The sequence below is a fragment of the Somniosus microcephalus genome, chromosome 5 (genome assembly GCF_052327205.1).
Source record: "Somniosus microcephalus isolate GS21.2 chromosome 5, FLI_Smic_1.0, whole genome shotgun sequence".
NCBI lineage: Eukaryota > Metazoa > Chordata > Chondrichthyes > Squaliformes > Somniosidae > Somniosus > Somniosus microcephalus.
This window is the reverse complement of record NC_140991.1, coordinates 263785743-263802622: the sequence shown is the minus strand read 5'-3', so window position 1 is coordinate 263802622 and position 16880 is coordinate 263785743. Positions and strand designations below refer to the sequence as shown.

At 41.0% G+C, this 16880-nt stretch overlaps 2 protein-coding genes across 6 annotated transcripts in view; one reads left to right on the top strand and one right to left on the bottom strand.

Moving 5' to 3' along the window:
- The window catches only part of dek (DEK proto-oncogene), a 66650-nt gene extending 54765 nt beyond the window's left edge, over positions 1-11885 (top strand). For all 4 annotated transcript variants that reach the window (XM_085988915.1, XM_085988917.1, XM_085988914.1 and 1 more), the window contains 2 exons: positions 1203-1271; positions 11189-11885. In XM_085988915.1, coding sequence (XP_085845041.1) covers positions 1203-1271; positions 11189-11200 — 81 coding nt within the window. In that variant the 3' untranslated portion in view covers positions 11201-11885. The remainder of the gene's footprint in view (positions 1-1202; positions 1272-11188) is intronic.
- kdm1b (lysine demethylase 1B) overlaps positions 11882-16880 on the bottom strand; it is a 115111-nt gene continuing 110112 nt past the window's right edge. For both annotated transcript variants that reach the window (XM_085988912.1, XM_085988913.1), the window contains exon 21: positions 11882-14817. In XM_085988912.1, coding sequence (XP_085845038.1) covers positions 14734-14817 — 84 coding nt within the window. In that variant the 3' untranslated portion in view covers positions 11882-14733. The remainder of the gene's footprint in view (positions 14818-16880) is intronic.

Here is a 16880-nt window from a genome sequence, read left to right as displayed (position 1 = left end):
AAAAATCAGGAGCCGTTTTTTTTAGTTCTCGTTGCTTTTTTTTTCCCCAGTCAGGCACTGCAAGGTCTGTAGCTATAGCAACAGCTTCAGCTACAGACGCTTGCAGCTGACTGTTTTGAAGCTGTTGCTAAGCAACAGGGTTTGTTGATTCACACGGAGCTTCTCAGTTCCGTATGTTTAAACATTAACTCTGGTATGTCCGTCACTTTTGATGTTACGGCACCAGCTCGGTCCCGTCAGTGCCGGATATCAGAAAGTTTCCTGTAGATCAGTATCCATGATTATTGCAGCAACTGCTGCTGCAAATTCACCACCTCATTTTAAAGCATTAGAATGAGTAACATCAACAATTCTGCTAATGTGACCATGAAACAGCACAAAGGTCAGCGAAGACTAGCTGGGCTGAAGCTGTGCTGGCCTAAATGTTTTCAATCTCCGAAGGAAGGTTGATCATCTGTAGTTGTTTTGGGGGTGGGGAACAAATCCCCAGTTTGGAAAGGCAAGTGGTCAAAGAAAAAGCTTCAATTTTTGGCTACTGGTAATTACAAGCTTGTCGGCGAGGTCTTCCACAAGACCCTAATATTATTGCGAGTAAAACTTAAGGTAGCAGTCCATTTCTTATTGTTTGTGTGGCTTCTCTGATGTAGGATGGTGCACCCTGCTAAAAGAGTGCAAGGAGTGCTGATCTGTGAGCAAACTAAGATTGCTTGCCAGTGACCCTCATTCTTTGCATTATGCATTTGAGATTTTACATTCCCCAAATGAGAAACTGGAGTAGTTATAAGGGGAAGTAACTACATGGAAGTATTGTCAGTTCTTGCATATATACTGCTTGCTTCCTGAGTCATGGAGGTGAGGGCAAAACTGTGCATCCCTGTATATATCCATTTGCCGAAATACTATGAGGAAACTGATACTATGGATTGATGTGGACGGGAAAATGGTCATACAAAAGAGCAGCGAGTTCAGTGCATATTCATCAGATTACAATTTATGTATGTGTGTAAAGACTTCTTTGTACTTTCTAATTAACTGCGTGCTCAGCACTTTGCAGAGGAATGTGAATATGCTGAATGGCACCTTCACCCCTCTCCTCGAAGTTATGATTTCTGCTTAATAAAATAAGGGCATATCTTTGTTTTCTATTATAATATTTCTAGTATACTGTTCTTTAGCACTTGTCAATTTTTTTTCTTTTTTAGGTGTTTGCCAGCTATCCAGATTATGACCTCTCTGACAAAAAAGATTTTGTCAAGAACACTGTGAAAGAGGTAGGTGTTCAGTACTCTAATCTGGTATTTACGGTTTGATTCATAAATTTGAATGATATGAATGAATTAATTATGGAGAAAAGTAAAAAAAAGTTGCAACTGAAACTGATTAGGGTAAAATCATCAGCATGTTAACTGGTTCCAGACTGAAGTCTAGGAACAGTTCTATAATGGGATCTGGGGTAAATTTCAACATTTTACATTAATTTTCTGTTCGCATTTTAAAATGGGTAAAGTTTTTTAGTTTCAGTTCATTGGGTGAGTTTTAATTTGTGCATGACTAACTGCAATGTATCAGCAGTCCCTTTCAGAATTACAAGAGTATTTAAATCTGAGTTGCCTAACGTGAACGATGAAGTTTTACAAGCATCTACATAACTTCTCCAACACCTGTCAGAGCGAGCTTACTCTACCTATTTGTATAATGTTCAGTAAAATGCTCAATTGAGGATATTCTCACATGGCACTCTAATGCACAATGGGTATTGGCCAAATTCATACTTTGTGTTGGTGCAAAGGAAAGTTCTCTGCTAGGCTAGGTTAACTTGATAGAATTACTAATTTTCTTAAATTATAATAGCTTTTCAGGTGTTCTGTAAATGTTTTCACAAGTTTTACTTGTTTCCCATTTTAACTGAGTTGAATGTACTTAAGTCTGCATTCAGATTTGAGCAATCGAGGGTTAGCCTTGGGTGGCTTTCCTCCACTTGAAACTGTTTTTGGCTGTGGTTGATCCTATTGCCCAGTTTCAAGAACTGTATCCAGTGTTGTGGGTCTTTAACAACCAACTATTCCTATTATTCTTGTGTTGGTTATTGGGATGATTTTCAGAAGCATGGTCCAAATTCAACAAGTGTCCATCATTGTTAGAAAATAGCCACAAGAAGAATTGCCTTCCCCAATTGTCTATAAAGACACCTTGGAGGAACCAGAAGTCAAAGGAGACCTCCATGTTGGAAAGAGAAATGAGTGATTCAATTTCATTCTTGTGAACTGTCTAAACAGGCAGCGATAGCAGAGTTGCAGTCTAGTTGAAAAGGCTGAAAGAAAGCAAGTCTTGATGTAGCGATGTTGCATTTGAGCAGGTGTATGCCATTGCACATTGAAGACTAGAAAAGTTACAGGTAGAGAATGATTTTCGGGACCTCCTGTTATTGGATGTTTGGGTGTGGCTGACTGTTGCACAGCTGCCCTTTTCATTTTACAGGAGGTTCTCCCAGTTTCAAAGAAGTCATTTTTATAGCACAGCAATGCTTAATACAAGAACTGTTGGCATTAGAGCCATGAAAATTATTGGTTCTCTAAGATGTAGAGAAGGAACCCTCTGAGCAGGTCAAATTTTTACTCTTGCTGCTTGCCACCAAAAGGATAGCATTCTGACTATCCAACACCTAAAGGTCTTGAATATCAAGGAAAACTTCAAATTGACATGGTTTGAGCGGTGTACCTAGGAATTTAGCTAGCTGTGGAAGAAGAATGCATACTTTGGAGAGCTCCATGGCTGTTACTTGAGATTCAGCATTGCCAGAGTCCAGCTCTGGTAGAAGGTTTTGTTATTTGACCTTTAGTGACTGGCTTTTTGCAGCTTGATCAAGAACTTGAATAGATAACCATTTAGCAGGTCTTGAGTTTACAAGAAACATGTGTTTTCTCATCAGTCTCGACTACTTTCGGATTCACCCTCTATGGGACCTAGTTTCGGACGCTTCGGAGCAATCTTGTACTACCAAAACACTTCCGGATGTATAGTTTAATCCTAACTGAGTAGCAAGAGTCTGCCTTGGTGTTACTTATGGATCTTGGAGTTGCTAACAGCTATCTGGTCCCTGAAATATACCTCCTTAATCCCAGGAGCTTGACCAGGCAGGAGGTGACCACCTTGAAGTAATGGTCATGAGACGGGTGTATTAAGGGTACAGGCTTTAGACACCCTCACCTACTACCCTGGTATATATTCCCTTACACCAGCAACTTGCATTTATATAGTGCCTTTAACATAGTAAAACGTCCCAAAGCGCTTCACAGGAGCATTATCAAACAAAATTTGACATTGACCATAGAGATGTTGTGACAGGTGACCAAAAGCTTGGTCAAAGTAGTAGGTTTTAAGAAGTGTCTTAAAAGAAGTGGAAGAGGTAGAGAGGTTTAGGGAGGGAATTCCAGGGCTTAGGCGCTGAAGGCACAGCTGCCAACAATGGAGTGATTAAAATCAGGGATGCACAAAAAGCCAGAATTGGCACAGATTGGGGAAGAGTTGCAGGGGCGCAAAGCCATGGAGGAATTGGCACAAGGATGAGAATTTTTAAATTGAGGTACTGCTGGACCAGGAGCACAAAGGTGATGGGTGGCCGGGACTGGGTGTGAGTCAGGATACAGGCAGCAGAATTTTGGATAAGCTCAAATTTACAGGGGTTGCAAGGTGGGTGGCCAGCCAGGAGAGCATTGAAATAGTCTAGTCTAGTCTAGCGGTAACAAAGGCAGGGAGGAGGATTTCAGCAGATGATGAGTTGAGGCAGAGACGGAGACAGGTGATTTTACGGAGGTGGAATTAAGCGATTCTAGTAATGGAGAGGATTATAGGCTGGGAAGCTCAGCTTGGTCAAAAAGGACATCAGGGTTGTGAACTGTCTGGTTCAGTGGCCAGGGAGAGGGATGGAGTTTGTGGTGGGGACCAAAGACAATGGCTTTGGTCTTCCCAATATTTAATTGGCTGAAATTTCTGCTCATCTAATACTGGATGTTGAATGAGCAGCGTGACATATTCAAGGCAGAGGTGCGGTCGAGAGGTGGTGGTGAGGTAGAGCTGGGTGTTGTCGGCATACGTGTGCAACCTGACACTGGTTTCGGATGATATTGCTGAGGGGCAGCATGTGGATGAGAAATGGGACTAGGCTGAGGATAGATCCTTGGGGGAACTCTAGAAGTAACAGTGCAGGAGCAGGAAGGGGAACCATTGCAGGTGATTCTCTGGCTATGGTTGAATAGAAAGGAATGGAACCAGGAGAGGCATTCGGGAGGATGGTGTGGTCAACTGTGCCAAAGGCTGCAGACAGATCAAGGATAGCTTACCATGGGCAGTCATGTAGGATGTGTTTCGTGACTGATAAGGGACGTGTGTTCTGGCAAGGGCAGAAACCTGATTAGAGGGGTGCAAACATGGAGTTACGGGAAAGATGGGCACAGATTTGGGAGGTGACAATACATTCAAGGACTTGAGGGGAAAGGGAAGTTGGAGATGGGGATGGTATTTACAAGGACAGAGGCGTCAAGTGTGGGTTTTTTCAGAAGTGGGATGATGACGGCAGATTTGATGGGATGTAGGGGGGGGGCAGTACCCGAGGAGAGGGAACAGTTAACTATCAGCCAGCATGAAGGCCAGGTTGGGTGGTCAATTTTGTGGTACAGGAAAAGTTCTGATATCCGGCATCGACGGGACCGGCGTGATGCCGATCTATCAAAAGTTCCGGAGTGGTGAGCGGATTATCTACCCAGGCTGTTTTTAACTAAGAAAAATTTAAAAATCAAGAAATGTGCAATATACAGTAATTGGGTACTCACCTACAGAATGTTGTGTTAAATGGATGGTGAAAGATGCTTGATGAAGTACAGTACTGCCAGTTGATGGTAATCCATAACTCTTTAATAACTTAACAGTAAAACAAAACTTATAAACGACTGTACAGTACAGTATAAAATACTGTACGGTGGTTGACTGTACACTTATTCAAAGCCAACTGGTTCATCAGGATCATGCACTTCAACAGATTCTTCAGGCACTTCCACTGCTCCAACTCTTTTGGAAGTTTTCTTAAACATGTCCCGGATGTCTGCTTGCTTAGTGGACTCTTGCCTTCTTTGCAGAAAGGTAGACTGCAGAATATGGAGCTGCATAACTTCTTGGGCAGAATAGCAAGAACGGCTTTCAGCAAATTTGATGAATGAAGCAAGATCTGCTGCAGCTTTAGCCCAAGAAATCTTGTTCACTTCAGAAATCTCATCGTCTTCATTTTCCATCTCACTTTCCTTTTCTTTCCTTGGATTCAAAACATTCTCCATTATTTCATCATCACTTAGAGAAGTTGCTGTTGTGCATTTGCTATCGGCATCAACCCACTACTCAATATCACTTTCACTGAGGTGATGTAGAGTTTGCTGGGCCTACATCTTTCACCATGTCAGCCATTTCCATTACTGCAGTCTTCCGCGGACGAACATTGAACCCACGAAATTCCTCCTCTGAAGAACCTTCAGCAAACATTACAGAAGGCCACAATTTGCACCAGGCTTGTCTCAAAGTGTGACCTTTCACCAATTTCCAGGAACATGCAACATTAAAGATGGCATCTTTAAGATTGTATTCCTTCTGAAATGCCTGAATAGTATCTGTACTGTCATCTTGGCTTATCAGTCTACGTAGGGAGTCTTTCTTGTAATGACACTTGAGATTTTGGATAACGCCCTGGTCCATGGGTTGTATGAGAGAAGTTACATCTGGTGGCAAATAAATGGTGAAAATATTTCCAGAAACCAACTCGGATTCATGCGGATGGGCTCTACAATTATCCAGCAATAAAATGCATTTGCTATCTTCAGGTTTCCTTATTCTACGGAAATGTTCCCTCACAGATGGAGCAAAAGTATGATGGAACCAATTTGAAAAGATTTCCTTATCCATCCAAGCATTTGCTTGAGCTTTGTACTCAACAGGTAAGTGCCTCACATTTTTAAATGCACGGGGATTTTTATACTTCCCAATGACGAGAAGTTTAACCCGGTGTGATCCAGCAGCGTTTGCACATGTTAGCACGGTTACACGATCTTTATTTTTCTTGTAACCTGAAGCATTAGCCTCAAGTGTTGATTCTGGCAAACACCTCCAAAATAAGCCCGTTTCATCGGCATTGTATAGCTGTGCTGGCGACAAATCATGTTGCTGCACAATCCGATTGAAATAATCGCAGTATTCTTCTGCGGCGTTGTGATCAGCTGATTTCTTCTCCCCGCAAACATCGAGTCGTCGTATCCCATGCCGTGCCTTGAAGCACGATAGCCATCCATCAGAGAAAGCACGCTCGTCAGTGAGCTCCATCTTTGCATAAAAATCCTTCGCTTTTGATATTAGCATGGGTCCGGAAATCGGAACACCCTCTGAACGCTTCAGAGCAAACCACTCATAAAGCACGGTATCCAGCTCTTCAAGCTTAGGCTTACGAAGCGTGCGCCGTTTCTCTACACTCTTAGATGTCTCCGAGCTTGCATAAAACTTGAGCAGCTTATCCTTCTGCGCTTTGATGTCGTACATTGTTGACGAACCGATTTTGAATTCTTTCATAATGTGCATACTCTTCGCTCCCATTTCTAGTCGTTTGCATATATCAATTTTCTGCTTTAAAGTTAACACCACTCTCTTCCTTTTGGTTGGATCAACTTTTGGGATTTCCATAATGCAGTCCAATGAGTTGCAACAGCGTTGGAGACACACAGTACTGTACTGGAACCCCAAAAAATGGCAGATCAGAAGAGGGGTCCGCCGTATGCTAGCGTGATTGGAAGTCTAGGCCTAGTAGGACGGCAGCGCATAGCTGGGGCAGGACGAGGAGTTTAACATTTTTATACTCCGTACCCTTAACCGACAGGGTCACAACACAGTAGCCGCTGATGTCTGTGGCGTGTGACCTCGATGCCATCGAGATCCGGTTGCGCGTTGGCAGGACAGGGAGGGAGTAGTGGCTCACCGTGTCTGGGTGGATGAAGCTCTCCGTGCTCCCGCTGTCGAACAGGCAGGTCGTGGCGTGGCCGTTTACTTTGATGTCCATCATCGACTTGGACAGGTGATGCGGGCGGGCCTGGTCCAGTGTGACGGAGGCTAGTGTATAGCTGAGCGAGTTGTTGTAGTCTGCGGTAGTCGGGTCTAGAGGCACGGTGGCGGTCGGGCGTGGTGGGTAAAATGGCGTCTCCCACGAGGTTGGACAAAATGGCGGAGAAGATGGCCACCCCCATGACTCTCGTGGGGATGCTGGCCGCTGTTGCCTTGAAGGAAGATGGCCGCCCCCACAGCTCGCATGAGGCACTGCTGGCCTCTGATGATCTGCCTCTGATGATCCACCTCTGCAGGCCTTAGCGAAGTGGCCTTTCTTCATGCAGTTTGAGCAGGTAGAGTTCCTGGCTGGGCAGCGCGACCTCGGGTGCTTCGCCTGGCCGCAGAAGAAGCAGCCGGCGGCCCGATCGCGGGGGTCCGATGTCGGAGCCGGTACCGGGGGTGGCGGTCTCGATCGGGTCCGGGACGCTGAGGTAGGTCCCAGGGGGGTTGCTGCGGGGGGTATCGGGGTCGGTCCCAAGTCCCAGGGTCGCGAGTTACAGTACCTTGAGTATGCCTCGAGGTCCCGATGGGCCACCTCTAGAGAGAGAGCGAGGGCTGCAGCTTTGTCCAGGTCGAGGTCCCTTGCTTCCAGTAGTCTTTGCCGTGAGTAGTCGGACCGCAGGCCTTTCACGAAGGCATCGCGGACATTGTCTTCAGTATTTTCTGCCGCCGTTACCGCTTTAAAGTTAGTCTCTGCCGAGTGCTTGTAGCACCCGTAAAAATTCCTCCACGGGCTCTCCTGGCTGTTGCGGGCGGGATCTTAGGAGGTGTCTGGCATACATGGAATTTACCGGGGTTTGGTACTGTCTTTTCAGCCGGTTGATGGCGTCCTCGTATGTTTTAAGGTCCCGGATGAGTGCGAATACTTTAGGGCTCACTTGGGCGTTCAGAACTCTTAGCATGGATTTCTGAGGCACGCCGGATTCTCCCAGGTAGGCTTCGAAGCAGCTCAGCCAGTGTTCGAAGTCGAGGGCTGAGTTTGCTGCCTGTGGGTTTAGGTCCAGGTACGGTGGTCTGAGGGCTCGCAGCCAGGCCGGCTGCTGTGGCTGTTGTAGCTGGGCGTTTGGCTGGTCGTTTGACTGCTCAAGTGTCGACATTTTAAAATTTAGCCAATAAAATTGATATACCTATCAATTCATCCAATGAAAAGCGACGAGTTAAGAAAGTAACTATAGGTTTTTATTGGCTAAATAACAGAGCCCACCCTCGTGGGTGATCGGATACAACAAGGAGGAATGCCAGCCAGTCGACTACCTTTATACCTGGGCAGGTAGGTGGAGTCATGGGCGGAGTCAGCAGTGGTCAGCCCAGGTATAGCAGCGTGACAAGAGGCGACCTCGTATAGTGATACACTATAGTTATCACTGTTCACACTGTTGTAACGATAGTGAACGATAAAAGTGGTTTACCACAGAGAGTGAGACTCCTGATGCAGGGTTTGAGGTGTTCCGAGTTCCGCTGGCGCCAAGAGGCCAAGTAGTGGCAGTTTGTAGAACTACCCCCACTGACTAACTCGGCAACCGTTGGAGACTCGGACTCGGAACCGGCAACATTGCTGGTTACTCAGGCGCTGTTTTCGGGGGGTGAATTCTGCCGGTAGAGCGAGGTTTCCGGACATACAACCTCCGGTTAAACCAAAGTTTCCTGTAATAGGGTCAAGAGAGCAGGAGGTGGGTCGCGCAGTTACAAGCTTTTGAGAGGGCTTGCCAAACTTACTGTTGTACCCAGATTATAAGGCCTGAGCTGAGGAACCTAGTTATTCTAGTGGTATCCCATCAACTAAGAAAAAACACTCAGTCCTCTTTGCTCTAAGTACCACCCAAATTTGAGATACTGGATCAGCAGAATAAACCAAATTGTTTCTATACTTGAGCTTCATTTCATTTGCTAGCTTAGCTCATGAAGGTTTGCCTAACTCAAGTACAGTTTCTTTTCTCAAAAGCATGTAATGCCAAGTGAAAAAGATTAAATTTGTCAGGACATTGTGGAGTTAATATCCTAGCTGCCCTGGATTACTTTCAGGTTTTGGGACTGTTTCCCAGTTCACTGATAAGTTGTAGCATTTGGTCTACATCCTGTTGAGATTTGTGAAAAGGACCTGGAAAGTCTGATCATACATTTGGCAACTCTTGTACCTTGGGAGTTGAATCAGCATTGAATAATTTGGTGCGGAGTCCACTTGAACATTTACCTGATTATAAATTCCCCTCTCATATATCTCTGTCTGGCAGGTTGAGTAAATGTTATTCTTTAACCACCTACTAGTTGGATGTACATTGGACAGGTTTAAATCCATACTTTTTTTGTATGAAATTTCAGTTGCGTTTCACTTCAGAAAATGACGGTCCACATTTTTCTTGCTTTTCAGTAAAGTATGAATTTGGTTGCAGCTTTATAGCACTGCATCAGTATGTAGAAAGGACTTGATACAGTAGAAAGTGAACGCCTTGGGATACCAAAGATGAGAGGTGGATAGATTTTTTTTTGGCAATTCAATTTTTGAAGTTTAGGAATACCCATTTGGATCACTGATTTTTCCAGTCCTGTGATTTATAGGTTCTATATTAAAGCCACGCCCACTTCAAGAATTACTATCAAAAAGTCAGTGACCTGGCATATCGTCAAACTGACTGTTGAAGCAGTTCAAACCCCTCACCTTGTACTGATTCACTGACTAGTGGAAATACTCACTATTTACCCGCTCAAGCCCATAAAAATTCTTCAACACGGATTTCTCCCACACCCCTTAAGCTAAATACAGCTCCCGTTTTTCCAAGTCTCATCATTAACTAGATCCTCTCAGCCCTGAAATTATCCAAGTGAATCTACAATGCCCAGAACTGCACAATATTCTTGTAACCTAACCAATGTATCTTCTTGCCCCTCCTCCCCCAAGCTCTACTGAGATCTCTGCAATCCTCTTGTGCATTCCCTATTTTAATCACTGCACCATTGGCAGCTATGCTTTCAGCTGCCTAGGCCGAGCTCTGGCATTCCTCCCTAAACATCTCCGCCTCTCTCGCTTCCCCTCCTTTAAAATCTACTGCTTTGACCAAGCTTTTGGTCATCTGTCAAATTTTGTTTTACTATGTTAAAGGCACTATACAAATGCAAGTTGTTTCTCAAGTTCTAACCTTTGCTCAGCTCCTTTACAATTAGGATCATTCTTGGTGCCATTAACTACATTTTGCCAGTGTGAAGCCAACATTCTGTTCCTGTTTTCTCTGCTGCTCATTTTCCTTTTAATACCTTGAATTTTCACAAGCCCCTTATTTGACACATTAAACCTTTATGAAGGTCCAAATCTCCTATAATATACTTGATTTACTCTGACTGCAGCTCCATGTTGGATGAGATCAGGGATGAGGGGATATAGTTGAGAGAATTAAGGAAAACTGGAGCTGCATTCAGTGCAGGGGAGAGGCTTGCGTAGGATAAATTAGTTATGTATTGAATATTCTGCAAAGACTTGAAGGTCAATAGTGATTATTTCCATTAGTTAGTGATAGAACCCATGATAAGAGAGAACTGCTTTCCTTTGAATGTGTGGCTTTGTGGTCTCACAATTCTCCTTTCTGAACAGTGGTAACATTATTATGACCATTCCCATTAAGAATTTTGGAAAATTATATTTATCTGTTTCATCCCAACTCTTGAACACAAGTGGGTGGTCTTTAAATGAAGGGAATTGAATGAAAGTATGACTGCTAGTTAAGGTGAAGTTCGTATAAATCAGAACAGTGAGACAGACCTTTGTCTCGTCATTAGGTGGTTGAAATTGTAGTTAGATCAGATGCGATGGAATGTTGCTTGTTACCCTTGATTTAAAAAAAGTTTTATATTTTTAGTAAATCAAGTTATAAAATTTTAAGTATGCAAGCTTTAGATATGCACAACAGGGAATGTAATGGGAAAGTACAGGCTTGCTTTTGGTATCAGAACTTTAAATTAGCATCACTTGGCATAGGAATGCGCACTCTAGTAGAATAGATAGAAGGATTATAAATAAGAGCTTTTTAGATGCTGTCAATGATTTTGTAAACATTTTATTTTACAGTTGATTTCGTGATGAAACTGTCCTGGTTCAAAGAAACCAGCAAAGGAATATTAAGAAGGCACTGCTACTATGTTCTATGGATTGAGAAATGGGATTGTTTAACACCAGCACAAATGAAAATGTATGTGGGGTTTATGTAGAATCAGTCTTGTAAGCCAATGTAAATTTAACATCTTTCAACCTGGTTTCAGCTTATATAGCTATAGATCGGACTTTTAGTGAAGTTTTACCTGTTGTCAAATTTTCTAGTACTGTACTAGCTTTTTAAAACCTGTTTATGAAAGTATACATTTGAATCAATTGAGTTGTGAATAAGTTACCCAGTAAATAATTACTTTATAATTATGGTGGTTAGGCATGTCTCATTTCTCACCAGCTAGAGTCCAGCTAAATGAGTTGGAAAATATTTTAGCCTCTCCCTTAGCTTTAAGTTGCTACACATTTGCATGTGCTGTATCTTTTGCTGTTTAGCAGTTTAATTTTTATCTTTGACTTTGATTTGATCTTTGTTTTGTATTTAAATGTTTTCAGAGCAAGGCCATGGTTTTAATCTTGTAAAAGGGGAAAGTTTTTGCAGTATGTATACTTCTGTAGCTTGAGTTCTTATTTTATAGAACTTGTATTGAGGATTGCCTGCAGAACAATTAACTACCCCAGCTCCAAGATAAAATAAAAACTTACTTTGTACACAAGAAAAGACAGTTTTTTTTAATGAGTACTTTATATAAACAGTTGCATGATCATAACCATTACTGGTTTACAGAAAGTAATCTTTCCAATGGAAAAAGTACAAAGTAGAACATCCATCTTGCTGCAAGCCCATTTAAAATGATTGAAAACAAATGTTCAGAACATGAATTGAGTTACATTAAAACAATTTTTTGTAAGTGTTAACACTGAGGAAGCTCCCACTAGTTGAATTCCTTTAGTGTTTACAGTCTACTCAGTTTGTGCTTAAATCCAATCATCTGAATTAAGCAACTTTAACAGTGCTGAAAAAATGGCATCATAGAATTTGAAATAAGCAGCTTTGAATTAAGAGTAGACTGGAGATTCAGTTGTGAGCAGTTTTGTTGCAACAATTATGCAAACCAGAATTGTATTTTACTTTATATTAGAATAGTGTCGTTGTTAATCCAAAAATTAACATAGGTTGACCAGATTTTACAGTCGCACCCGTTTGACTACAAACCAGTCTTAGGTACAGTGTTCTTGGATATTGTGGTCTACTCAATGCCAAGTACAGTGACAACTTACTCTAGACTGCATGCAGAAATGAGGTTCTGTCCTTGTATAATAAACTCTATAGATGTGAGTTCAATACACTGTTGGGCAATATTTATAGAAATTAAGTGATTTTTCAAGCAAGTATCTTGTATATTGATCCCAGATTTGAAGTGGACCTGAAACACACACACTGCCAGATAGTGAATTGTACTGAATGGAACATTCTACATTCAAGAGACTGACTTACAGTAAAACTGGTTTAAGAATTCTTCTGTAACTTGTTACAAAATTAAATGGGTGAGGTAACTATTTCACAATACACATTAGAAGTTTGTTTCAGTCTAGTGTAATTGACCAGTGGAACATGAGGGAAGTTGTTGAGAATGCAGTACCTGAGATTTTCAGTAATGCTTATGTCACTACAATGAGACTAATTTAGTCCATTCACTTTTTATAATAAAGTAAAACTACCCTACCTACCTTGCATCACAAAGGCAACAAACTGGCATAACGGCTCATGCTCAACAGAATTCAACTCTGTACCAATACTCCTTTCCATTTGCAGGTAGCACATATACTTAAAAGGTGGTGATCCAACAACAAAATGAACCAGATATTTACATCAGATTATGTACAGGATTTTTAAACAACTTTTAAAATACAGATCTATAAAATCCCATACTTCACTATATAAAATCAAAGATTCAGGAGCTTTGTCCATGTTAAAGTAGGATAATTATCCTCGTGCTTATCTCAAATACTGTACACTTTACAATCAATAGATAAAGAGAGAGCTCAGGTTGATGATTAGTAAAAGGCAGTATCAATCTTGTTACATGGTTCACAAGGTTTTTTTTAATAATATGAAGGCAAATCCTTTATTGAGCAAAATCCACTACCAACACTAGTTTTTGTTTCTTTAAAAAAGTTGTCCCACTCATGGAATTCAGAGCTTTGCAAACAGTGTGAAAACCCGATTGATTTTGGACAAACTACATACAGGAAACTTTGCTATCCGGCACCCATGGGACCGAGCTGCTGCCGTTGCCTCAAAACTTCCGGATAGACCCGCGTCAGTTATCAGATAGGAGCTTTTCATCTCCGTATCTGACAACAAAGACTGTTGCTTAGCAACAGCTTGTCAACACTCGGCCCGTGGCTTGGAAGCGTCTCTGAAGCTGTTGCTAAGATACAAAGACGCTTTCCAAGCCTGCCTGTGAAAAGAATGCTAGAAGAAAAAAAACCTAACCAAAACGGCTGCTGATTTCTGCCGTTCGATCGAAGCTGCCGGACATTCAACCTCCGGATAGCAGAAAGTTTCCTGTAATTCACACCTTGATCTGCCCATGTTTAAAGCTTAGATGCAGAGATGTTAGCGCAGTCTCTTCTGATGCATTATGGAACTACTCAATGCCATCAAAAACTAGGAGGATTTGTTCTATCTGGGTAAGTTGTTTAATGGTTACTGCTGTCAGAATTAGAAATGTATTCTGGAAGAAACGAGCTGAATATTTTACCCTCTAATTCTTAGTTCACTGAGCTAGAGTGGACATTTAAAATGAATTATAGTATACCTGATTTGTTTTAAGTGCCCACATATTCTTTTGGTGGGTGACTGAAAACAATTAACCAGTAGGATTGGTTAAAAGAAAGTCACTGGCTCCAGAAAGGATACTAATCTATAGAATTTAGACTTGCTGCAGAAACCTAATCCTTGTCCAACATGTCATTTCCACTCTTCCCTGGTCAGTTTTTGCAGCAACTACTGTAACATGTTGCTAGAATCCAAAAGCTACTAATTCTATGAAGCAAAAATTGCAAGAAGGAACTGAATAGTTTGAATCTTATGAATAAGCTGGTGGCTCTTTAACCATGCAGCCTCTTGTTAATGTGGAGAGGTTATTTAAAATCTACAGTATTGTGAATCCTGTTCAGTAGCTATCTTTGATATAAAATAAATTAGTTTGAAGGAAGTTTTGCACCACTTGTGTATTAGAACTGAACATAGAGTATTCTATTAATGCGTCATGCCTTGGTCAAAATGTTTTTTTCCCCCAAAGTTGTGGGTTTTTTACCATTATGTATTTGTACAACAAATATTTGCTGAAACTTTAGAAGTGACATTTATTCGTACTCCATGTTATTCAAACTTTGGTTTAAACACCAGATTTCTTATGTATTTGGTCTGCAAAAATCCTCATCCTTGACCTTAAAGCTTGGGAGACCTACCTATATGGGATTTAGCAATACCTTTCATATGTACAGCATTTTCATTTAGTGCCTTTAACAAAAAGTTATACATAACAGAAAATCTTCATTTACAATGCAGCAATTTTACTTGCTTCTCTGACTCCACTCAGGTATGCCCCTGTAACAGTCTGTGGAAAGTGTCGATTTGTTGCCTGTATTAAAAGAAAAATACTTTCATATTATTCAAATCAGGATTTTAAAAATTATGATGTTCTACTTGGTAAAACTTTCAAACTTATTACGGTCATTTAAGGTAGAATAGCACAAGCAACAATGAATCCAGCACCTTAGAGAGTTAAGCGATCAACTCCCTTCAACCTATCCAGCTCCTGGCCAGGCAATATAAAGACATTTCTAATTTCATCTCTATTTTAAATAAACATTTCAAAAGATGTTACTTTATTTAAAGCTACTAGCAATGCTAGAAATTCAATCTAATTGCAGAGCAGTTCAATCAGCATCAGAAGAGAAAGATTGTTATAATTAAAAAGGTTCCTTTGCCAGTCTTTCAATTTAAGGGTTTTGACTTGAAACATATCTCTTCAGATGCCAACAGATCTGTTTACTCTGGCCAACTGTATCCTCTACAGTGTTGCTGTATACATCATGGTTTTTTCTGTTTAGAAAAAGTGTGTGCATAAAGCATTTGACCTATAGTAAGATCCTTAGTAAAGGAGTAATGCATTTCAGTTATGCATAGCTTTGTTATACAGGTATTGTCCAACATTAGCTTGAGGAATACACAGCATCTAAAGTGCTGCTGCTTGAAGAATGCATGTCAAAAAACTTAAATATGGAGTATAAACCAGTGACATTAGTCTAAACTTCTCATTGGTTAAATGAATGAGGTTTTCTCTTCTTTTGACTTGGATGTATTTATACGATATAGCCAGTATCTAAATTCAGATTTAGTGGCCATACCATTTAAACTTGCAATTTGTATGATCATAGTATTTTGGAAGTTGCCTTTATAATTTTTGGGGGAGGAGAGTTTTAGATCAGCCTAAAATTACTGAATGTATGATCACTTTTCATGGTTCAGCTGTTCAATTACATATTAACTTGTTCATTTGCACACTTCAGTTTACAGGAACAATTTTGGTTTGCTTGATACACATTTTACTAAATCTATATAAAGAAAGACAAATCTTAAAAGCATCCAATTGCAGATTGGTTTAAGGACAATTTTGTATATGCTGTAGCACAGAATGGCAACACGGTTGGGTGGTAAATACACCAAGTCTGGCAGCGTTTGAAAAGAGGGAGACCCTAAACCTGACGGGATGCCTGGGAGATGTTAATGAAATATTTCTCAAGTAGTCAAAAACACTTACGGATATCAACATTAGAAAATAATTCAGTGAAATACGACCTTTTGAAAGGTCAAGATAAAAGTACATCACAATCAGAGGGTGGTAGATTTTGCATATCGGCTACTAATACTTTAATTTTATTATAGTTTAATTAGCAAAACTTCCAGCCCTTTGGCAAGTAGAGCTGGTTGGAATCTAGGAGTTTAGACAGAAACAAGCTGAGGAAGTAGAACACCACTACTGGCAGGAAGATATGAGACAAGTTTACATAGGCAAAGCAAAACACGAGAGATACTGGGAATCTGAAGTAAAAATTAACAGAAGTTTGTACAGATGCAGGAGTTGAAAAGTAATCCATCCATTTATTAGCCAAATCCTAGCCATGGAATAATTCCTCTTCACAATTCAGACGAATTACATAAGTGTATGTTTACCAAGCTCATCGACCACAGCATTGTTAATTAGGATTTAGCAAAAAAAAATGCTAAAATTGAAGTAGCCCTGGAAGTTTGCTGTATGAAAACTAGCTGCTGCATTTGCCTACATAAGTGACTGCTTCAAAGTAATTTGTTGACTATGAAGTACTAAGGTCCTGAGGATGTGAAAGGTGCTACATAAATGCAAGTTTTCTTTCTTAAATTTAGTAATTGCTTCACTTATTTTTCTAATCACGGAGCTATACAAAGTCTGAAATATTTCCACTTGCTGGTAGGGAATTAGAGTAGACCTCAAGTCTGAGCACTAGAAATCATCTCATTTAAAACCGAACAAAAACAAAGTAAAGGTGAAAGTCAGTCCCACTCTATCCCTGTAGCCCTGCAAGTTTATTTCCCTCAACTGCCTATCCAGTCTTCCCTTAAAAACATTGTATCTCCCCACTTCCACCGGCAGAGTTTTCCAGG